The sequence below is a fragment of the Sebastes umbrosus genome, chromosome 1, assembly GCF_015220745.1.
Source record: "Sebastes umbrosus isolate fSebUmb1 chromosome 1, fSebUmb1.pri, whole genome shotgun sequence".
Classification (NCBI taxonomy): domain Eukaryota; kingdom Metazoa; phylum Chordata; class Actinopteri; order Perciformes; family Sebastidae; genus Sebastes; species Sebastes umbrosus.
Genome location: NC_051269.1, coordinates 3,600,707 through 3,624,381, shown reverse-complemented (window position 1 = coordinate 3,624,381; position 23,675 = coordinate 3,600,707). Strand labels below are relative to the sequence as shown.

Sequence of the window (23,675 nt, the reverse complement as noted above, 5' to 3'; positions counted from 1 at the left end):
TAAGGCATCATCTGTAACAATGGGTTATCCAGTGACAATTCTTACACATCATAGTCTCAGAAATCTTTTGAACTATGGTAAGAACACCTTGACCCTGTCTAGGCTTAGAGACTATCATAGGCTCTTAGAGCAGGAAGATGTTACCCTAGCAAGGTGTGTTACGGTAAATCCAGCGGAGAATTTGCCAACTCCAGAAGACGGTGAGCCACACGATTGTGTTCAAGAAGCAGAGAAATACTCGAGGCTTAGATCAGATTTACAAGCTCTCCCATTGCATGTGGTGGACCTAGAGTATTGGACTGATGGGTCTTGCTATCGTGTGGGCGATAAATTAAGGGCCGGCTATGCAATAGTAAAAGCCCAAGGAACTGGATTTGCAGTTGAGAAGGCTGAAGAGATACCACAGCCTGCATCTGCACAACTTGCTGAGCTGGTGGGGCTAACTGAAGCGTGTCTGCTGGCAGAAGGGAAGCGAGTGACGATATATACCGACTCTGCATATGCACATAACGTGTGCCACTTGTTTGGAGCAGTGTGGAAGAACCGAGGGTTTAAGAAAACGGATGGTTCGCCGATACAGCATCACGCCCAGATCATGAAATTGTTGCATGCTATGATGAAGCCTAAAGAAATAGCAATAGCTAAATGTACCGCACATAAGAGGGATGCGTCAAGGGTTTCACAAGGGAATAGAGCGGCTGATGAAGCTGCAAAAGCAGTCACTGGAGCAGATAAATTGGGCAAAGTTCTTCTCGTCACGCATGAAGTGAACTTGGAAGACAAAATTACACTCAAAGATGTGATTTTAATGCAGGAAGCTGCTCCTGAAATGGACAAACAGTTGTGGCTAGACCGAGGTGCCACCCGAGATTCTACTGGACTTTGGAGAAATCATGAGGGGCTGATACTATCACCTCCAGACCTGTTGGGTCTGATGATTCAGGAGGCGCATGGCTTAGCTCACGTTGCAAGGGGGGAAGTTAAGAGAAAGATTACAAAAGAGTATGGTTTTTGGGCACCATGTTTGCTTGAACAGATTGATTATGTCATAGGCAGGTGTACTATCTGTCTGAAAAACAATGTTCGGAGGGGAGTGACGGTTCCTCCGGGCCACATCCCAACTCCAAGGGGTCCTATGCGTGAACTAGTTGTGGACTATGTTGACATGATAAAACCAATTGAAGGGAAAAGGTATATGCTAGTCGTGGTGGACAGATTTTCACGATGGCCTGAGGCTTGTCCAACAAAACGAAAAGATGCTCAATCGGTTGCTAAGTTCTTATGTAGAGAGGTCATAAGCAGGTGGGGACTTCCAGATCGAATATCCTCAGACAATGGGAAAGAGTTTGTGGATAAGACGGTGAAATTGATTTTGCAAAAACTAGGAATTAAACAGCGTCTTGGGGCAGTATATAGACCACAAAGTCAAGGAATTTGCGAAAGAATGAATGGTGTTCTGAAAAACCGTATTGTCAAAATATGCCAGCACACGGGGTTAAATTGGATAGCAGCACTTCCATTGGCGTTAATGGTATGTCGCTCTAGTGAGCTCCGCGATTTACATATGACACCTCATGAGTTGGTTACAGGAAGACTGATGCCAACGCCTTGTCTGCGGACAAGTGGGAAAGGTCCAAGTTTGGCCCTTTTAGAAGATGAAATGCAAACGTATGTTACATACATGGTTAATCTACATAAAAGAATATCCACATATGTGTCTGACAGGCAAACTAAGGAGGAGGTGCAGGAGAAGCTCGATGAGCAAAAAAGGATCACAGTGCAACCTGGAGACCAGGTGTTCGTGAAGGTGTTTAGACGGAAGTGGTATAACGAACGCCGTGAGGGACCGTTTGAAGTGGTTCGCAGTACTGGAACCGCGGTCCAGGTTAAGGGGTCTCCCACATGGTATCATTTATCACACTGTGTTAAAGCACCCAGAGAAGAGGTACAACCCTCACAGAGTCGAGATGACTCTGTGGAACAAAATAAGGGAGAACATGCAGCCGAAGGGCGGATGCATGAAAATCCCCAGAGTCAGAATTCAGAAGGAGAGATCACCCAGGTTGTGGACAATGTTGATGTTTCTGTACACATTCCTGATGATGCCAGAAATGACTCGGCAGTTGATGGACAGGAAAAAAGATTTAGAGACATTGTCTTTCAACATGTCCCAGACCCAGCAGGACCTATTTCAGTTGCCTGCAAAGCGCCAGAGATATCAAAGGGCGGTGACTCCGCTGCAGGACAACCCAGGGATCCAGTTAGACCAAGGAGCCCGAGACCAGTTAGGAGAAGAGTCAAACCAGACCGTTATTAGAACCAGGGTTGAAGTAACCTTGGGAAAGTCAGTTCGGCTTCCATGTCAGTGTACAGAAGAAAATAGTGGTAAAGGGAAACTCAGAGTTCAGTGGAAAGACAGCCATGGTAAGATCCTAGATCTGTCAGAGACAGTACCATTAGGGAAATATACATTAATTAATGACAAAAGGAGAGTGAAGGTTGAGGGAGACTGTAGTCTCTATGTATATAAGCCTCAAAAGGAAGATCAAGGTGATTACAGGTGTTCTTTTTACGATCGACATAATGGAAGTGAGCGGTCCGAGTTAGGATTTGGAGTTCGCGTGGTGTCTCTAGTGATACTAGGGGGGAATAAGAGTATAGACTCCCAAGAGGTTGGGGAAACAAGAGAATTGACAACGATGACATCAACTCTCCAGACGAAAGCTGGACAAATGGAAGAGAAATCTACTCCTTCAATGGCAAAAGCTACTGAAAGTATAAATGCATCACATGTAACTACAAAGGCGCCTCAGGTGATATCTATAACGTCACCTCCTTTGAGTACTGTGATCAGAGCTAAGTTAGGAGGAACAGTTTACCTTCCTTGTCAATGTGGGAGATGGAATAATGGAGGTAACTTGCTTCCCAAATGGGAAAATAGTCGTGGTGAAGATTTGTTGTTGACAAGACCTGAAGATGACATTGTGCCTCGTGATCAGAGGAAGTATATTCTGTTTAATGAGGTTAGATGGATGAAAATTAAAGATGATTGTTCCCTTGTCCTGCGTAACGTTACTCGGGAAGACGAAGGAGAATACATGTGTTCTTATGAAGAACCGGAGTTTAAATTTGTTCCATATCAAAATTATTGGATCAAAGGTCGTGTGACTCGTAGAGTGTCACTCCTGATAAAAGAGTTGAGACATCTTGGAACGTCTATGAGTACTAAAGAAGTTCAGAAACAATTTACTACAGTAACCACTCCAAAAGTGATTAGTACACAGATAAAGCTTGTTACGTTAGTTCCGGAAACAACTAAGAATGTTCATACACCTACTCAGGCTACTACTCTAGTTATGGCTTCAAAGGGGATGAATGCTACAACAGCGACGACATCCGTGGCATCTACGACATTTGTAAATACAACGCAGACATCTAATATGACATCTTGGACCTTTAAGGATGTGATTAATGTAACCCAGAAGCAAATGTCAAAAATAGAGCCTAGCGTGAACAGCAGTAATGACATTGTTGAAGTTAGAGAACAGAGGATAGAAGAGAAGTATGTAGAGTCATCTATGACAGCTCAGAGGACTATTTTAAACATAGATAATAACTTTGTTGACTCTGATCAGACACCAGAGTACATGATTGGCGATCAAACGCTGATGCCATTATTACACGAAGCTGTCACGGACGTGGATGAGGATGACGCGATAAAGATCGAATTGGTGGAGGAATATCCATTTTAAATATGTCATATGATTATAATCCTATTATTTACCTCTGTTTTTGCTTGCGTAGTTTGTAGTGTTGATTTTGTTTTGCTATTTCGAGACTTTGTTTAGTCTCAAAAGGGGGGTATGGCAACAAAATGAACAATATGATTAATGGACTGGCGATACAACATCCCGAGTCAAGACGTCATCGATACTACACCGGAGTCAAGGCTGCTGAGAAACTGCAGCGTTATACAGTCTTATGTCTTCTCTTAGATGTTACATTAGTATTCTTAAAAATGAATTGTCTTTTTTGTGTATTACATGCTTGGCAAATGATGGTTTCTAAATATAATGGGACCTCAGATGTTTTCTTTTTCTCGATGTTTAGGGACAGTGGGGTAGGCAGGAAAAAGGTCCATAGAAAGGTGCGATGGGTCGACCAGCCTGACTTTGGACATTGTTTTGTTTTGATTTGCTGAGAGTTCCATATGTATTTGCTTAAGTCATTTCCACACACAAATTGTTAAATTTCCTCATTTCAGTAATATGAAGTACTACGTATGGTCGCCTTGGCAGAGGGACCGTGAGAGAATTTTCCTGTCTGCATTGTTTAATGGATATTTCAAGAAAGATTAGCTGCCTGACAGGTTTTTCACTCTCACTTTTATACTCCATACAGTTGTTTCAATGGTAAAAGGGGCGGGTTGTTAAATGTGTCATGTTAATACACCTGTATGTCTCTTCTTTTATTTTTTCGAGACTTTGTGTAAGTCTCGAAGGGGGGAATATGTGGTATATTTTCAAGTCTTGCACAAAACAGTGAGACCCCTAATTGTAAACTTATGAGTAAGAAGCATGCGTGGAGACATATGATCATATGATATGACCGGGGGCTGAAAGATAACATGTAGGACAAGGGATCCATACAGGGTCATGCAATATGTCCAGGGGCTGAAAGATAAACATATAGGACAAAGGAGCCATACATGGTCATGCGCTCAGCTCAGATGTTACATGACATGAACACATTATAAGGAGGCGCGAGAGCCCCGAAGTGCAGGACTTTCAGATTTGACTTGAGACCTCCGGACGTTCTAGACGTTCGTTATGACATTTGTTGCTTGTTTGTAATAAACTCTATTATACCAGCAAGAACAGTGTCCGCGGAGCATCCTTCCTCATCACTTCAACAGCACTGTCGCAGGAAAGATACGACACTGGCAGGGGAGATACAATGATCAAGTATGTTGTTCACCCAGGGCGAGGCTCAGCCATTGCACTCCGGTTGTGCTGACCCCTGTGAATTCCCCAAATGTGGGAATCTCAACTGCATAATTTCTGTTAGTGGGGGACTGCGTTCACGCTCTCCCCTGATCATTATGTCCAAGTTAAATGAAAGGAGTCCTCGGCTGCGATGGACTTAAATGTGTTGCGCAGCATGCTAATATCCAGCTTCCTAGTCAGTGTGATTGTGGCAATGTTCATTTTGAGGCCTTTGGATTCTTTTGCAGTATGTCCAGAAAACTGGCTGTGTTGCTGTGCAGCAGTGTCTGGTGTACGCTGTGAAGCTGTGTGTTGAGCAATGCCAGTTGCCCGTGATCCCCATGACAGCAAGAAGTGGGTGTGGTCTTTTGGATGGGACCTAATCATTTGTGTGTATTCCTCTCCGAGGTTGCTCTTTCTTTGTGGAAGAAATGTATTCTAAACCTTCTTCCATTGCTAGCATGCTTTGGTTTAAGGTTTTGTGCGGTTGCTGGGCTGTGTTTGCTTTCTTAGAGGCAGAAACAGCTTGCCAAGGTGAGCTAGTGCTAAAGGCACTGAACTCTAGGATTTTGCGCTGTTGCAACTGTCAGCCAGAGTGCTGTGTCTGAGAATGACCACCCTGTCTCTGACTCATCCAACTCATACTTACCTGGCAGGGGAGATACAATGATCAAGTATATTGTTCACCCAGGGCGAGGCTCAGCCATTGCACTCCGGTTGTGCTGACCCCTGTGAATTCCCCAAATGTGGGAATCTCAACTGCATAATTTCTGTTAGTGGGGGACTGCGTTCGCGCTCTCCCCTGATCATTATGTCCAAGTTAAATGAAAGGAGTCCTCGGCTGCGATGGACTTAAATGTGTTGCGCAGCATGCTAATATCCAGCTTCCTAGTCAGTGTGATTGCGGCAATGTTCATTCTGATACTTTTGCAGTATGTCCAGAAAAGTGGCAGTGTTGCTGTGCAGCAGTGACTGATGTACGTTGTGAACCTGAGAGAGAATAGGGGTACACTTCATGTCAAACTCATTTTGACAGGTGTGACTAATCAGGAATGTCTGGAATTTCCGGAACGAATTGGCTTCCTGTATCCCCCTTCCGGAACGAATTGGCTTCCTGTATCCCCCCTCATACCGGAAACCACGCCCACCCCCCTGCTTGTGTGGAATTTCCGGAACGAATTGACTTCCTGTATCCCCCCTCATACCGGAAACCACGCCCACCCCCCTTTTTTCCCACGCTACGTCATGGTAGGCGTATTTCCCCCCGCCTCCGGCGGATTTAAAAAAATGAGAGGAGGAGTGTGCACTTTTTTAATCCGATGACTTTGACTTTGATTGCCTTTAACTTTTTGCCCCTTTAAAATTAAATTAAGGGGACAGCTGTATAGGTCTGCAGTGGTGTTGCTTTGTTCTTTAAATGACAGAACTGCGGATAATGTCTTTAACAGATGACTGGGGTGTGAACTCTTTTTTTTTGAGAAACCAATGAGCTGGGACCATGTGATGGGAGAAAAACATTGACCTTTGGTACTTTTAGTACTAACTAAGGGCTACTTTTAGCACTAACTAAGGGGCAGTTGTTTAGTTCTTTAAATGACAGAACTGCAGATAATGTCTTTAACAGATGACTGGGGTGTGAACTCTTTTTTTTTGAGAAAACCAATGAGCTGGGACCATGTGATGGGAGAAAAAACATTAACCTTTGGTATTTTTAACACTAACTAAGGGGCATGACCTTTGGTACTTTTAGCCCTAACTAAGGGATAGTTGTTTAAATGACAGAACTGCGGATAATGTCTTTAAACTGCGGATAATGTTTTTGACAGATGACAGGGGTGTCCTATTCAAAAAAAAAAAAAAAAAGTCTAGTTGTTTGTCTTGAAATACTCTCACACCAACGAGCCTCTTCATACAATATAAACCTACAATATAAACCGACACGAAGAAAATGCAGCACAAACAGCAAAACTCTGGCATGGGTCATGAACAGACAATGACCTCTCTGCTCCCCAGAAAAACTCCAATCCCTCTGTTTCCTGGTAAGTAATTAAGATTTAAGAATTATTTAACTTTTATAATTAATTATTTAACTTTTAATATTAAATCTCTCTCTCTCTCTCTCTCTCTCTCTAAAAAAGTTACTCCCCTGGAATTCACAGACATAAATTTTACACAAAGGGACTTCGGTATGTTTTAAAATGATTGTTTATTTTAAAGCATGTTTTATGTCAATCAGTACATTTGCAAAGCATAACGTTTTTAAAACAACTGTAAATGCATTATTTACTTACAGATTCAACATTTGCAAAGCATAACGTTTTTAAAACAACTGTAAATGCATTATTTACTTACAGATTCACTCGACCATTGCGAGAAAAAGACCTCAGAGCCAAATGTGTATTGGGGAAGTCTCAGCGATATATCTGAAGATGTCTGCTATATATCTGATACGGATGAAGAGGTACCTACAGCACAGCGGGTCCCAATAAAGGCTAACGTTGTCCGTGAAAGACGTGGAGAAGAAGGAAATATCACATTCCACGCCAGTGAAGAGGGAGGCAATCCTACGTTCCATCCCGACGTTCCATCCGGTGAAAACAGTATAAGAAATCCCGAACCGTCAACGGAGGAACGTGAAGGTAAATAATAAAAAATAAAAAGGAAATTGCATGTTTATTTCACACATATACGCTGTTTACCGGCATGCGACTATTTCGTCCTTCAACCGGATGTTTGAATGAGTGGATATGTCCCCTCCTCCGGATATGACGTAATCCTATCGGCTCATTTCGAAATCCTGCGCCCCTTATGGGCTGGAGTGGTATATACGTTTGTATTTTGTGATTTTATGATAATACTGTGCCCCTTTTTTGGTCTGGAGTGGTATATACGTTTGTATTTTATGATTTTATGCTTTTATGAGGTGTTATCTACCCTATCTATAGATAGATTGTTTAATTGTTTCTTCTGATTTTTTTTTTTTTTTTTTTTTTTAGCAGAGGAAGTTGCAGTGACTGAACCTGTACCTGAGCCTGCACCAGAACCTGCACCTGCACCTGCACCAGAGCCTGAAGCTGTACCTGCACCTGAACCTACACCTCCACCTGCACCAGAGCCTGAAGCTGAACCTGCACCTGAACCTACACCTGCACCAGAGCCTGAAGCTGTACCTGCACCTGAACCTACACCTGCACCTGCATCAGAGCCTGAAGCTGAACCTGCACCTGCACCTGAACCTGCATCAGAGCCTGAAGCTGTACCTGCACCTGAACCTACACCTGCACCTGCACCAGAGCCTGAAGCTGAACCTGCAATACGTGTTAGGAGAGCCGGAGGTGATTTTCATGAGATGTATTTTTTTGTTATTATTATTTATAGGCTATATTTATATATTTAATTTATATTAATCTGTTTTACAACAGAAGCAGTACGAAGACGTTATCGAAGGCTTTCGATGACCCGTCAACAGCAGAGGAGGACGACCCGAGCCCCCCACACCTTCAGTGACAAGCAGCTATACCTTCGAGGAATCGTTGATATGTATAATGCAGGTATCCAGGGAATTATTTCCGTAGCTCAAAACATGTAAGGTGTGACATTTTTTTGAAGGTGGGATAAAAATAAATAAATCATGTCTGACCTCCCCAGTATTCCGGATGCATTGTATGAAGCTATAGAAGAATTAAATCGAGACCCTGATCAAAGGGTTATAATTCCATGGGCATTGCATGAAACTATAGAAGAATTAAATCGAGACTCTGATCAAAGGGGTATAATTCCATGGGCATTGCATGAAACTATAGAAGAAGAAGAAGAATTAAATAGAAACTCTGACCATCATGGTATAATTCCGCCGGAGCATAACCCTAACCCTGACCTACTCCAACCGATAGAAGAAGCTCTCCATCACGTTTGTCAAAATCTTCAAAATCAGAACGAATTTCCTCATGATCCTGTCCAGTCAGTTCCTCAAAATCAGAACGAAACCGTAACGCCGCGCGAGCCTTTTAACAATCTGGAAATAAGACGCGTCTTTAACGTTCCTACCCTCGGAGCTGTACCCGATCTTGCTCAATTTTATTTAGACGTTGTCCAAAACCTTACAGATCTAGCCGAGAGAGTCAGACCCGAGGTTAGACGTAACGACCTCATACAGCTCGAGATAATAGGTGAAAATGTGCGAGATCACATCATCATTAAATACGACGAGCAGGACGACAACATAGTGGCGGCTTTCGAAGGTTTGTTAGCCAGGTTAATACAATCTAACGGTCAAATCAATGAAGGCTCCCAGCTAGAATTAATCGTTCAAGTGTTGCGAAACCCTCGAGGCGGTGGTAGACGAAAGCAGCATCAACTGTTAGATAACGAAATCATAAACCTGAAACGAGCCCATCTGTACATAGTAAACAATGAAAATGACCGTCTCTGCTTTGCCATAGGCTTGGCTCATCTCACCAATCCCAATTTCAACGATAGTCAAGCCCGGGAACGCGGCAGAGAGTTGCAACGTTTGGCAGGCCTGAATGATCAGACGGAAGTTACCCTGAGTGACATAGGCAGATTTGAACAGATACTGAATCGTAAAATTGTGGTGTATTGTCGACGGTCTGAGGACCGAACTCTTTTACCTTTTGAAACAGAGTTTCCCAAGTCACCTCATCCGCTGTATCTTTTCTTGTTTGAAAACCACTACTACGGTATAAAAAATCTTAAGGCTCTTTTAGGAGTCCCCTATGTCTGCAATTACTGTCACAGGGGTTACAAGTCCCACGAGAAACACTTCTGTCCTAATCATTGTAATCTCTGCCTCGATCCTGACTGCGCTACTCATTATGCTGAAAGTGTATTCTGCTCAGCCTGTAACAGGACTTGCCGTACACAAGCGTGTTACTCTAAACACAGACAGCCTAGACCCCTCTCTCATTCGAATCTCAGTATCTGCCAGCAAATGTACAAATGCCTCGGCTGTAAACATCTCGTCTCACGCCAGGAGAAACACAAGTGCACAGCTGAAAGATGTAGAATCTGTGGGGGGAATCTCAGCGACTCTGAAATTCCCTCCGATCAGCATCAGTGTTACATGCGACCTCTTCCAAAGGAAGATGAATACACCGACGCTATATTCTTTTACGATTTTGAAACATTCGTCAACCCGGAGGGTGTACATGTACCCTATCTGGTATGTACAAAATCGCTCCATGGTGAAGAGTGGAACGCTTATGGTCTAAATTGCGTTGAAAAGTTTGTCCAAAATTTCAGGAAGAGCAAACATAGGGAGGCTACCTTTATAGCGCACAACGCTAAAGGATTTGACAGCTACTTGGTCCTTAGTTACCTGGTGGGAGAGGGTATGACGCCCTCTATCATCATGCAAGGTAGTAAAATTATCAGCTTCACAGAATCCGATTTCCAGTTGAGGTTCATCGACTCTCTGTCTTTCCTCACCATGCGTCTCAGCGCTATACCTAAGGCTTTAGGTTTTGAGGATAAATCCAAGGGTCATTTCCCTCACAAATTCAGCTCACAGGAACGGTTAAACTATGTAGGTCCTTACCCGCCTCCCTCCGATTACGGCGTAGAACGCATGTTGTCCGCTGAGCAGGAAGGGTTTTACGGTTGGTACAGAGAGGTCTCTCGAGGTGTCTTTAACTTTGAGAAGGAGGCTCTGTACTACTGTCAAAACGACGTTGATATTCTCCGGGTGGGGTGTATGAAATTCAGAGACCAGTTTATCAAAGAAACGCGTGTGGACCCTTTAAGCTGCATGACCATAGCCTCTGCGTGCATGAAAGTGTTTCTCACCAATTTCTTGCCTGAAAAAACTCTGGCCATACCTTCCCCCGACGACTACAGACGTCAATCCAAAGCATACTCCAGCGTGTCCATCCAATGGCTGGAGTGGGTAGCCTATTCTGAAAAAATATGTATCCAGCATGCTCTAAACAGGGGGGAAATGCAAATCGATCGATACTATGTAGACGGCTACGCTGTGAGAGATAATGAGAAATGGGTCTGGGAGTTCCAGGGGTGTTTTTTTCACGGCTGCCCCTCGTGCTTCCGGTCTGATGAAATTTGTCCTCTGACAAACGCTCCTTACGGGGATCTGCACGCTTCTAGTGAGGCGAGATTGCAGGAGTTGAGGAACGTTCATGGTGTTCGTACCATAGTGATGACGGAGCATGAATGGACAGAGATGAAAAAATCAAATGAGGAGGTAAAAAAGTTCCTAAAGAGCTACGTTTCTCCCGAACCTCTCTACCCTCGCTCGGCCCTTTACGGAGGTCGGACTTCGGCCTTGAGGTTACGTTATAGTACTCCTCCCGAAGAAAGTGTGCATTATGTAGACGTCACCTCCCTGTATCCGTACGTCAATGTCAACTGCTCTTATCCTCTACACCACCCCATCATCATCCACGAGGATTTTGGTGATCCCTGTCAGTACTTTGGGCTGATCAGAGCCGTTGTCCACCCCCCGCGAGGGTTGTTTTTCCCCGTTTTACCGTATAAAACGTCTCAAGGTAAATTAGTGTTTACCCTCTGCCGCACCTGCGCTGAAATCAATCATCAGAGCGGTTCTTGCACTCATGATGAGGAGGCCAGAGCTCTGACGGGGGTCTGGGTGACTGTCGAGTTAAACAAAGCCTTAGAGCTGGGCTACAAGGTGGGAAAAATCACAGAGGTGTGGCACTTTGAACAACGTAGCAGCAGCGTGTTTAACGACTACATACACACCTTTCTAAAAGGTAAGCAGGAAGCTTCAGGTTACCCCGAAGGAAAATGTAGGAAAACCTACATTGACGAGTACGAGAAGCATCAGGGCATCCGATTAGACCCGGCAAAAATTGAGGCAAACCCTGCCAAGAGGCAGGTGTCTAAGCTGTGTCTTAACAGCTTCTGGGGTAAGTTTGCGCAGAGAACCAATCTGATCCAAACCAGCCTCGTCAGGACCCCAAATCAGTTTTTCAACATTGCCTTTTCAGGTCAATACGATCTCAGACACGTTTCCTTCTTACCGGTAAAAAGAGAGGGTTATATAGCTCTGATTCAATGGAGCTATAACGATCGTTGCGTCATACCCCCCGGTAGGTCAAATAACATCTTTATAGCCGCATTTACCACCGCCTATGCGCGTCTAAAGTTGTACAGTTATTTAGAAAAGTTGCAGCACAACGTTCTTTATACCGATACAGACAGTCTGATCTATGCAGTGAAAGAAGGAGAGACCCCTCTGGAATTGGGTAATTATTTGGGGGATTTGACAGACGAGTTGGGGGGTGACACTATTCAGGAATTTGTAGCAGCAGGTCCCAAGAGTTATGCCTATCAAACCAGAACATTGAAAAAAGTAGTAGTGAAAATGAAAGGTATAACCCAAACTCGTGAGTGTTGTGAAAAGATCAACTTTGACAGCGTGAGAGGGTTGGTGGAAGGCTACCTTAATGGTATGAAGGAGACGGTGCTTGAGGCCCCTCAGCAGGGCATTAGAAGGGATAAAAAGGGGTTTCTGCTGAAAAACTCGGCATTCCAGAAAAAGTTTCGAGTGGTCTACGACAAAAGACGTCTCTTCCCTGACGGTACGACTCTGCCTTTTGGTTATTAGATTTGGATTTTTTTTTTTTATGAAAAGGGGGGAAAAAAAAAAAAATGTCACACCTTGCCATGATGGAGGAGGTTGAATTTGACCCTAGACTAAAAGTGCCTTTTTCATGTCTGATGGTGGGACCCAGCGGATGCGGGAAAACCTATTTTGTAAAATCTGTACTGGAAAACTGTGATGAATACTGTACCTGAGAATATTGTGTGGATTTATACTTCTTTTCAACCCATGTACGGTGAACTGCAGAAAATGAATAAAAAGATAAAATTTATTGAGGGGCTGCCTGATTCTTTTGAGGATTTTGAAGATACTCTGATCATCCTGGACGATGTTATTTTTCAAGCCTCTGATCATGCTGAGGTGGTTAAAATTTTCACACAGTACCGACATCACAAAAATATGTCTGTCATGATGTTGACTCAGAATGTATTTCATCAGGGTAAATACAGCCGCACTATCAGTTTAAACTGCAATTATATGGTGTTGTTTAAAAACCCCAGAGACAAATTACAGATGAATATTCTAGGTCGTCAAATTTTCCCCTCGCAAAAAACATTTTTCTTGGAAAGTTTTGAAGATGCCACCAGAGATCCCTACGGGTATTTAATCCTGGACCTCACACCTTCCTGTCCAGAACGCTACAGAGTGAGGAGTGGTTTACTACCCGACCAGTGGCCCGTCATCTACCTGCCTAAAGCCAAGTAGGTCATCATGTCAAAGCGTATAAAAAGGAACGCCGCCTTACTAAAGGCTCTGTACCACGCCACGCCTCAGAAACGTAAAGATATCATCGCCCACGGCTCCCCCGACTTTCTCCAGACGCTGTGTGAGATAGCTTTAAATCTTTTAAAGGGGAACATTCCTCTATCTACTTCTCAATACAAAAAACTGAAAAGTCAAAAAAAGATCATCAGACTGCTGGCTGATAAGAAAACCAGTTTAAAACGTAAACATCGAGTTTTGAAGAAACAGACGGGGGGATTTATTTTTCCTCTGCTGTCCGCAGCCATACCTCTCCTAGGGGGTCTTTTTGGAAACTTGATTCAGAAAAAATAGATGTAAAAGATGGCCAAGGTGAACAAAATGTTTCTCCTGACACCCCATGAGATGAACAGGCTATCCCAAACCTCCTCCTCCTCCCCTTCCTCCTCCATCAGACAGACGGCTGAAAATGATTTGGATGAAAAAATGAGAGCTATACTCGACGAGAGAGGTTTGAGTTCCTATGAAAAGGTGAAGAGGTATGAAGCTTTGCTGCACAGATATCTCACTCTCATGAGACAAGGTCAGAATGATGAACGTAGGGTTACTCTCCACCTGCAGTCTGACCCCCTGCAGCCTGACCCCCTGCAGCCTGAACCCCTGCAGCCTGAACCCCTGCAGCCTGCACCTACATCTGTCCAGGCATCTGAGAGGACTGCGTCTACATCTGCTCAGACAGGGAAAGACAGACTAGAGGTCATAAAAAACCTACACCCGCGCTCTCGTAAAAACGCTCGGTACATTATGCAGAAATTATCAGAAGGCAACGTGGACTGGACTTCCAAGGGTGAATTTGTTTATCGGGGGAACGTGGTCAAAGGTTCTCATATCATGGATTTATTCAAAAACCTTTCACTGACTCCTAAAAAAAACTCATCTTCTCCGAAAGGCTGGTTAAGTTTCTTAAATACCTTGGCTGAAGTAAACATCCCCTTATCTATGTTGACTAACCGTTTTGCGCGCGAGCAGTACAGGGATCTCAAAACGGATGAAGAGGAGTTTGAAGAAAAAACACCCCTCATACGATCAAAGAGGATAAAAAAGAGAATCATCCTATCCCCGAGCTGGATGACTTTTTGATTTTTTGTATGTTTTCTCACACACACAAGAAAAAATGAAATAAATACATTTCAATAAATGTTTATTGTTGATTTTTTTTACATGCGTTTTACAAGCGTTTTACAAGCATCTCTAAACATGTGTAAAGAGCAGGCCCTGTGATGAAAATTCTGACCACGTTGATGTGGAGTGAGACAGCGTTGATATTTAGTCACAAAATTAGATACTATACGATCATTTTCTAAGACATCGTGGTGATACAGAGACAATATTTCTTTATAAGATAATTCGCAGGCCTTATGGCAGAGATAAAAAACACAATGCTGCCCGCAAACGATCGACAGAGGGTGTTGAAGCTGACGGTCATGATACAGTATTTTCTCTGAGCGGTTTTCCAGAAACTCCAAGATGCTGGAGGGGTAGTGTGGAAAATCAGGCGGGAATCCATAAGAGTCAAAAAAGGTGGCAGAGCCATCCTGTTCCAGAGTCAGAGATAACCAATGTTCTCCAGGTAGATGTGATGGGTGAGTGTTGACGATGAAGTAGGCTGGTGCTTGAAACTCATGCGTCAGTAAGGCTAGCTGATCAGAAGCCCACACCCCTCAGAATACATCTCCCAACAGACGATGTAAAAGATGGTCCAGCCGGCGATTATCCATTTTTTAAAAAAAAAAATATATTTTTTTTAATTTTTTTTAATAATAATCCACCAACACCTGTCTTTTAGCATTGATCTCCAGAATGGAATCGTAACAGGCGTATACGATAAGTGTGGTTGTCTGAGGCAGAGGGACCCTGAATCTCATCTCCAGCCTCAAATTTCCGTTGGAAACAGGGGACAGGGCAGCGGTGTCGTCGGTCGGTTCCAGATTGAAAGCAAACAGAGAATACCCCTCGTTAAATTCCCTACGATCGATACTCAGAGGTAAATCTTTGAGGTGTCTCCCCGTGGCGGTAAACATGTGGTAAAACTCTCTGACCGAATTCCCTCGATCAAACTGGGGTTGAAAGGCTTTAGAGGGAACCTGTCGTCCGTCCTGACAGAGCGCCAGGTACTCCACGTCGTTGTGTCTGAAATGAAAGGGGGACAGGTCCCTCCTGCCTGTGAAGGCGTCATGGTGTACCATAGCCAGAACTACATATTTAGGTATAGCGCCCAGAAAGAGATTCTCCTGGTTACAGATCCTGGAATTCTCAGGGATGGAGTAGGTTTTCACAGTCACGCGTGAGAGGGGGTAGAGGGCATTTCCTCTCATCAGGGCCGCCTCATGACCCAATCTGACGGCCGGGGAAACGGTGACTTTTTTGATAAACAGGGAGGCGCCTGTTATCTTCAGAGCAAACTCTGAGTCGCGTGTTCCCATCAGACAGAAGGCATCGTTGTTGCGTATCAGTTTAATTCTCAAATCTACAGAGTTCAGCAAAAGTCTCTCGCAGAAAAATATGTCGGTGTGAAGCGGGCCCAGCAGGTCGACTTCTTTGGACTCGGCCGTGAAGGCGCCTCTTTGGACGAGCCCTTTGTTAGGACCGTTATTGACAACGACAGAGTTGATAGAACCCGCGGTGTCTTTGTAAAACAGACCGGCGCTGAATTGACTCTTTAACGTATCTTCCGAATAGTTGAGCAGAGTCTCGATCATGGCTCTGTAAGGATGTGTGGAGCTGGATTGTGAAATCAATCTATCCCCCAGAATAACGTCACATTGGCTGAAAATCGTATTGAGAGGATAATTGATGAGCCCTACGGCCGTATCGGCGGGGATGTTGGTTCCGTCCTTCTCCGTAATTTTCACCCGGAGATGTAGCATGGTGTCATTCAGATCAAGATACTTTTCACCGTCTCCGGGGATGAAGAATTCAATGGGAGAGTTGTCGTTCAGCGCTGAGAGGGGTTGACATTCTTGATATTTTTTATCCTCTATGGATAATTGTGTCATAGGAGCTGAAAATAGATCCAGTTCTGCCAGAGTGCACTCGGGTGATTTCTGATGTAAAAGAGCCATTTTTTTAAATGTTTGACTAGACGTTTAAAAAAAAATTAAAATATATCGGAGCTCTGCGCAGACTTGCTTCTCTTCACGCCGTCACTCCCGAATGATTTGCTCTTTTTACGTTTGGAGCGTTTTTTAGAGGAAACTCGGCTGCCTGGTGGGCGTTTCCTCTTTCTACGTGATAAGACCATAATACCTCCGGAACCCTCTTGATTCTTCTGCTGCGTCAGTTTTCCCACCACTCTCTGGACCGCCTCAGAGGCTATGTTGGTGGCGGCCGTTTTAAGATGAGGTTTGGCTACGGCAAAACCCCTCTTCAGTAGAGGAGCTACGAAACGAAACAATTTTGAGAAGATTGATCCTATACCTCTACCGTACATCACCGGTGCTCCGTAAAAACCGGGTAGAGTCCCTCCCACTTGACTTTCATAATAGCTGACAAAACGATGAGGATCCTCCCGGAGACGTAACATGGCCATCCTTCTTAATGAAGAGGTAGAGAACGCTGCACGGGTCTGAAGTGCAGCTTGATTATCGTTTTCCCATAAACAAAGTCCACGTACTTGTTGCGGTCTGTTTTAATTTCAATATGGATGGATTTGATGTAATTTTTCGATACGGGTAGGTAATGTACCGTATTATATCTGAGACTCACCACGTCTCCGTAATCACCTTTCACGTTCACTACACACAGCAGCGGTGAGTAGCTGTCGCCGACCGTTTGATACTGAACAATATCAGTGTATAGAAACAGGTTATATATTCCAGCGTTTAAATCGCAGGGGTAAGGGGTAGAACGCGTTGACAGAGTCCACCACTCGTTGACTTTTATTCCTAACATATAAGCCAAAGGAGGATAGGCGCGGATTTTATATTGACCTTCGCCTTTGATATCGAGGCATTTGGTCACGTTGTTGAAAGAAGCTTCAAAGGAGGGGTCATACTTTTTGACGGCCGAGGTCACCTGGTCCAGGAGATCTTTATGACGGTTGTAATGTCCTCCTCGACCGAATTTTACAATCACCAAGGGTTGAGGTTCTTCAATCGTTCGGTTCAGTTCAAAATAGGACGCTGGCGAGGATAAATTATACCAGGTGCGAGGGTAGATGAATTCACACAGACCCACCACCCATTCGCCACTCAGTTCAATGGGTTTAGCCAAATCCACGGTGAAACAACTACTGGTATTACTTTTAAATAATTCCTTACTAGCGTTGGAAGGTAGAGTCACGTAAAACCCATCGACGTTGGTATGGTCCATGATTCTGTATTTTTTTTTCTCTGAATGATCCGAGGAGCTTGGTACGAGGTTTTTTATATACCCACCACCTCCGAGGCTTTAACCCAGCTGTTGAACTTCTCTGGCCAGTTTTTCCATCTGACTAAAACCTGTTTTTCACCTTTGACGACGCGTCGTTTTAAGATTTTCTCCACATGAAACATTTTGTCGCCGGTCATTTTTACTTTTTGCAGCTCGGCTTCATAAAACGAACCCTCAATAGGCTCGCCGTCATAATCTTGTAGTTTGTATACGGGGGGTGTGCGTGGAATGCTACCCGTCACTGTAAACACTTCGTCCGTAAAACTCTGTTCATATTTTTTATCAAACACTCCTCTCAACTTTGATATTCTGACCAGATCCCCTTTTTTAAAATTCATTTTTATTTTTGGACGTGAGGAGATTGTACCGTACAGGTGATGAAACACTTGAACAGCATTCGTAGAGGTTACCTCCATAGGAGTCATTTTTATACTCTTATGGTAACTGTTGTTGTAGCTAATCAACAGGTCGGGTAGGACCTCGAGGTAACGTTTGGTGTTGTGAGCCGTAAAATATCTCCACATTCTCGTTTTTAACGTACGATTAAATCTCTCCACCACCGAGGCCTTTAAGTCACTAGCCGTCTTAAAATGCACCATACCATATTTCTGCATCAGAGCCTGAAACCTCTTGTTGAAAAATTCTTTACCCGCATCTGTTTGTAGCTTTTCAGGTATTTGACTCTCCAGTAACACCGACTCGAAAGCCTTTGCCACTTCAGACGCCGTCTTCTTCTTCAAGACGCGCGCATAGGCTTTTTTCGAAAATACGTCTATAACGGTCAATAAATAATTGAATCCGTCATTATGTTTGGCCAAGGCTTGCATATCGCACAGGTCGGCTTGAAATTGTTTCAACGGTTTGGTCACAAACACTCTGTTTCTCTTGAAATGTACTCGGGCTGGTTTGTGCAGAGTATAAGCGTCTTGCTCTGATAAAAAATCTTTAACATCATAAACACTGACTTTTTCACCCATTTCATCTTCTACACCCTGACGGAGTCGTTCAACTCCTCCAAAGCTTGCCGGATGAAGGGGGTTGTAATACACTTTTTTCATCACCCGTCTCTCTGCCATCCTGTCTTCTAAAAAACTGTGACAAATCTCTGTGTGAGCTGGCTTTTATAAACTTTTTTTTTTTTTTTTTTTTTAAAAAAAAAAGGAAGAAAAACAATAGCATTTTTTTTATTTAAAAAAATTTTATTTCTCTTTTTTTTTACTCAACAGGTTACAATCTCAATACAAACTCGAGAATACAAAACTCAAGAAAAAACAGGATATATGATTATCAAAAAAAAGAAAACATTTGGTAACAAGGTAAAAAAAACTTTGGATATATGAATACAAAACTTTGGATATATGAATACAAAACTTTGGATATATGAATACAAACTACAAAACTTTGGATATATGATTACTAAAAAAAAACTTTGGATATATGATTACTAAAAAAAACTTTGGATATATGAATACAAACTACAAAACTTTGGATATATGATTACTAAAAAAAAACTTTGGATATATGAATACAAACTACAAAACTTTGGATATATGATTACTAAAAAGAAAACATTTGGTAACAAGGTATGGTCAGATCATTTCAGCTTATCAATGGTCGTTATAGCTGTCACCGGTGGGTCAGATCATTTCAGCTTATCAATGGTCGTTATAGCTGTCACCGGTGGTCTGCAGCTGTTTCAGTTTCTCAGTATCCTCTCCGGTCAGATTCTCACACGCATCAGAGAGAGCTTCCCATCTGCACTTGACCGTTTTCAACTCATGCAGGAGAGTCTCTGCCACCATCCGGACTCTGAGATCATCCATGTTGACGTTGCGGCTCCTCAGCAGGCGTTGAATGGAGGGAATGAAGCAAGGGGTGTTGAGTCGTTTCATCAAATGTTCATAGTGATCCTGGAGAAAGTCTTCCTCCAACACCTCCAAGCAGGCATGATTTCTCTGGCTAGGATGACTGATCTGACATCCATAGCATTCATCGACGCGGTACTTGCGGATAGCCAGGCTGAGCAGATGATAAACAGCAGATTTGATGCTGTCCACGATCCATCCAGCCATCCATCCGTCAACCCCGTCCACATTATTCTCCTTATTCTCATCCTCCTCCTCCTCCTCCTCCTCCTTCTCCTCCTTCTCCTCCTCCTCCTCCTCCTCCTCCTCCTCCGAACAAGGAGGTGTCTCGGGTAATGTTTGCTCGTCCTCCACGTCCTTATCCGCTACCTGGGACGACGGTTGCTCGTCCTCCAAGGCCTGGCTCTGTACCTCGGGCACCGTCTGCTCGTCCTCCGAGATAACGTCCATACTTTGCTGACAAACTTCTGTTAAATCCATGGAGCCGAGGTAGATGAAGTCGGAAGAAGAAGAAGAGAAGAGCTTACGAGGATGGAGGGACCCGTTTGATCGTGTACAGGGCATATTCAAAAAGTGCAACGGGAATGACAGCGTTCTTTATAATACCAGAAGGGGGGTGTGGTTTAGAAGTGGGAGGTACAAAGAGGCGTGGTTAAGGAGGCGTGGGAATTGTGGTGAGTCTCAGATATGTGTTTTTTTTTTTTGTTTTTTCCAGCGAAACTCAAAATTTTAGAGTTTTTCTTGCCACCATCGCCTCTCTCCAGTTGCGACAACTCTGGAAAAGGGTAGAAATCCTCTCCCTTATCTCCAACATCCTGCGGAGCCATTCCTTTGCGGGTATCACTAGAACGTTGCGGAATAACCCGCAGTCAGGATTAAATCTCTCCATCACAAAGATGCTGACGGATTTCTCCTGTTCCGGGAATGCCTGTGAACTGTCTGAACGCAGACTGGCTTGAGTCATCCATTTGCCTGAGCCTGTGCTTTTGGATGGCCATATTGTTCCCAAAATGATTTTCATCTTAGCCAACTCCAGGTCATCAAACCGAATACCCAATCTCTGACGTTTCTCCCCAAGAGGAGGACGAATAGGACTACGCACTCTCTTTCCGTTCTCCTTTTTCTCCTCATTCTCCTTATTCTCATTCCCCTCCTCCTCCTCCTCCTCCTCCTCCAAACAAGAACAACAACCTGAATCTGACGTAGTCACATCAACATCCTCGCTCTCTTCTTCAGATGAGGCCTCTTTTTTCTCTTCTTCCACAGGGCTCTTAGTCATAGCAACAGCCATCCTTATCATCAGTTTCATCACAGCCCAATCCTCGATGCTCAACACCGTCACGAGGGTTGAAGGACCCAGAATTTCCCCCTCACCCAGCTGGTACATCCACAGCTCACCCCACTCATACTTGAACACATAACCCCAGGATCCAGACATCCAGGGATATAGAGACCATTCTTCATGCAGAGATCCTGAAGGAGGAGGCATCTGAGTACGGCACAGATACATCATACATCTCTTTGGAGCTCCTGGTACCTCAGTAACATCTTGATAAACTGTTACAGGCGTCTGACTGAGCAATGCTGAGGACCAGCCATCAGAAGGTTTTCCGTTAGAGGAAGACGAAGCCTCTTCTTCTTCCAAAGGGTTACAGTTCTCCATTTCGATCGTAATCAACGCTTGAGGATCCATGCTGAGTACAAGGTAGAAGGAAAGAATGAAAAATCCACTTTTATTCTATCTTAAAAAACCCCACCCCTCCCTCTCATTTTTTTTTACCCCGCCTCCGGCGGATTTAAAAAAATTCCCACGGAGGCGGAGGGAAATACGCCTACCATGACGTAGCGTGGGAAAAAAGGGGGGTGGGCGTGGTTTCCGGTATGAGGGGGGATACAGGAAGCCAATTCGTTCCGGAAATTCCACACAAGCAGGGGGGTGGGCGTGGTTTCCGGTATGAGGGGGGATACAGGAAGCCAATTCGTTCCGGAAGGGGGATACAGGAAGCCAATTCGTTCCGGAAATTCCAGACATTCCTGATTAGTCACACCTGTCAAAATGAGTTTGACATGAAGTGTAGCCCTATTCTCTCTAACCTGTGTGTTGAGCAATGCCAGTTGCATCCAACTCAAATGTACCTGGCAGGGGAGATACAATGATCAAGTATTTTATGACAATAATTTTTTTTTTAAAGATAAAAACAAATACAGATTAATACCAACCACATTCTTGAAAAGAAGCATTATTTTGAAGAAAAAAAATGTATGTAACAAATAACCAACTGAGTAGAGATTGTCAACTGTGAGTGTATTGTAGTAACACGCTTCAAGTGTCAACCCAAACTAGCCAAATTTTTCAGAATGTGTGACAACATCAAAGGACGATGACATCACATCAAAGGACGATGACATCACTGTAATACATAAAACGATATGTATGAATATTCGAAATGGTATATGGAAAACTAAATTTATTAAATTCTTATGTTGTTCACCCAGGGCGAGGCTCAGCCATTGCACTGCGGTTGTGCTGACTCCTGTGAATTCCCCAAATGTGGGAATCTCAACTGCATAATTAGTGGGGGACTGCATTCGCGCTCTCCCCTGATCATTATGTCCAAGTTAAATGAAAGGAGTCATCGGCTGCGATGGACTTAAATGTGCTGCGCAGCATGCTAATATCCAGCTTCCCAGTCAGCGTGATTGTGGCAATGTTCATTTTGAGGCCTTTGGATTCTTTTGCAGTATGTCCAGAAAACTGGCTGTGTTGCTGTGCAGCAGTGTCTGGTGTACGCTGTGAAGCTGTGTGTTGAGCAATGCCAGTTGCCCGTGATCCCCATGACAGCAAGAAGTGGGTGTGGTCTTTTGGATGGGACCAAATCATTTGTGTGTACTCCTCTCCGAGGTTGCTCTTTCTTTGTGGAAGAAATGTATTCTAAACCTTCTTCCATTGCTAGCATGCTTTGGTTTAAGGTTTTGTGCGGTTGCTGGGCTGTGTTTGCTTTCTTAGAGGCAGAAACAGCTTGCCAAGGTGAGCTAGTGCTAAAGGCACTGAACTCTAGGATTTTGCGCTGTTGCAACTGTCAGCCAGAGTGCTGTGTCTGAGAATGACCACCCTGTCTCTGACTCATCCAACTCATACTTACCTGGCAGGGGAGATACAATGATCAAGTATGTTGTTCACCCAGGGCGAGGCTCAGCCATTGCACTCCGGTTGTGCTGACCCCTGTGAATTCCCCAAATGTGGGAATCTCAACTGCATAATTTCTGTTAGTGGGGGACTGCGTTCGCGCTCTCCCCTGATCATTATGTCCAAGTTAAATGAAAGGAGTCCTCGGCTGCGATGGACTTAAATGTGTTGCGCAGCATGCTAATATCCAGCTTCCTAGTCAGTGTGATTGCGGCAATGTTCATTCTGATACTTTTGCAGTATGTCCAGAAAAGTGGCAGTGTTGCTGTGCAGCAGTGACTGGTGTACGTTGTGAACCTGTGTGTTGAGCAATGCCAGTTGCATCCAACTCAAATGTACCTGGCAGGGGAGATACAATGATCAAGTATTTTATGACAATCATTTTTTTTTAAAGATAAAAACAAATACATATTAATACCAACCACATTCTTGAAAAGAAGCATTATTTTGAAGAAAAAAAGATGTATGTAACAAATAACCAACTGAGTAGAGATTGTCAACTGTGAGTGTATTGTAGTAACACGCTTCAAGTGTCAACCCAAACTAGCCAAATTTTTCAGAATGTGTGACAACATCAAAGGACGATGACATCACATCAAAGGACGATGACATCACTGTAATACATAAAACGATATGTATGAATATTCGAAATGGTATATGGAAAACTAAATTTATTAAATTCTTATGTTGTTCACCCAGGGCGAGGCTCAGCCATTGCACTGCGGTTGTGCTGACTCCTGTGAATTCCCCAAATGTGGGAATCTCAACTGCATAATTAGTGGGGGACTGCATTCGCGCTCTCCCCTTGATCATTATGTCCAAGTTAATGAAAGGAGTCATCGGCTGCGATGGACTTAAATGTGCTGCGCAGCATGCTAATATCCAGCTTCCCAGTCAGCGTGATT

The 23,675-nt window shown here is 43.8% G+C and overlaps 1 protein-coding gene, 3 non-coding genes and 2 pseudogenes across 4 annotated transcripts; 5 read left to right on the top strand and 1 right to left on the bottom strand.

Moving 5' to 3' along the window:
• The first annotated feature begins 4,931 nt into the window (after positions 1-4,931).
• LOC119499285 lies at positions 4,932-5,095 on the top strand. The gene has a single exon (XR_005209365.1). It is a non-coding gene; the product is annotated as a U1 spliceosomal RNA (small nuclear RNA).
• Positions 5,096-5,626: 531 nt separating this feature from the next.
• On the top strand, positions 5,627-5,790 carry LOC119499207. Its single transcript, XR_005209342.1, has one exon. It is a non-coding gene; the product is annotated as a U1 spliceosomal RNA (small nuclear RNA).
• Positions 5,791-19,353: 13,563 nt separating this feature from the next.
• Positions 19,354-20,098, bottom strand: LOC119485545. Its single transcript, XM_037765199.1, has 2 exons — positions 19,875-20,098; positions 19,354-19,826 (listed from the first exon to the last, which is right to left on the bottom strand). Exons 1-2 carry the CDS (start codon positions 20,061-20,063, stop codon positions 19,374-19,376), a joined length of 642 nt encoding a protein of 213 aa, XP_037621127.1. The 5' UTR covers positions 20,064-20,098; the 3' UTR covers positions 19,354-19,373.
• Positions 20,099-22,058: 1,960 nt separating this feature from the next.
• LOC119498763 lies at positions 22,059-22,187 on the top strand (annotated as a pseudogene).
• Positions 22,188-22,718: 531 nt separating this feature from the next.
• On the top strand, positions 22,719-22,882 carry LOC119499186. The gene has a single exon (XR_005209333.1). It is a non-coding gene; the product is annotated as a U1 spliceosomal RNA (small nuclear RNA).
• Positions 22,883-23,448: 566 nt separating this feature from the next.
• Positions 23,449-23,577, top strand: LOC119498743 (annotated as a pseudogene).
• The last annotated feature ends 98 nt before the right edge of the window (positions 23,578-23,675 follow it).

What these genes read in the sequence shown, in the direction of transcription:
- LOC119485545 (XM_037765199.1), bottom strand. Translation starts at nt 20,063, where the DNA reads ATGGATTTAACAGAAGTTTGTCAGCAAAGTATGGACGTTATCTCGGAG. An exon ending in AGGAGGAGGAGGAGGAGGAG is followed by an intron (nt 19,827 to 19,874) that starts GAGGAGGAGAAG and finishes GAGGAGGATGAG; the next exon opens with AATAAGGAGAATAATGTGGA.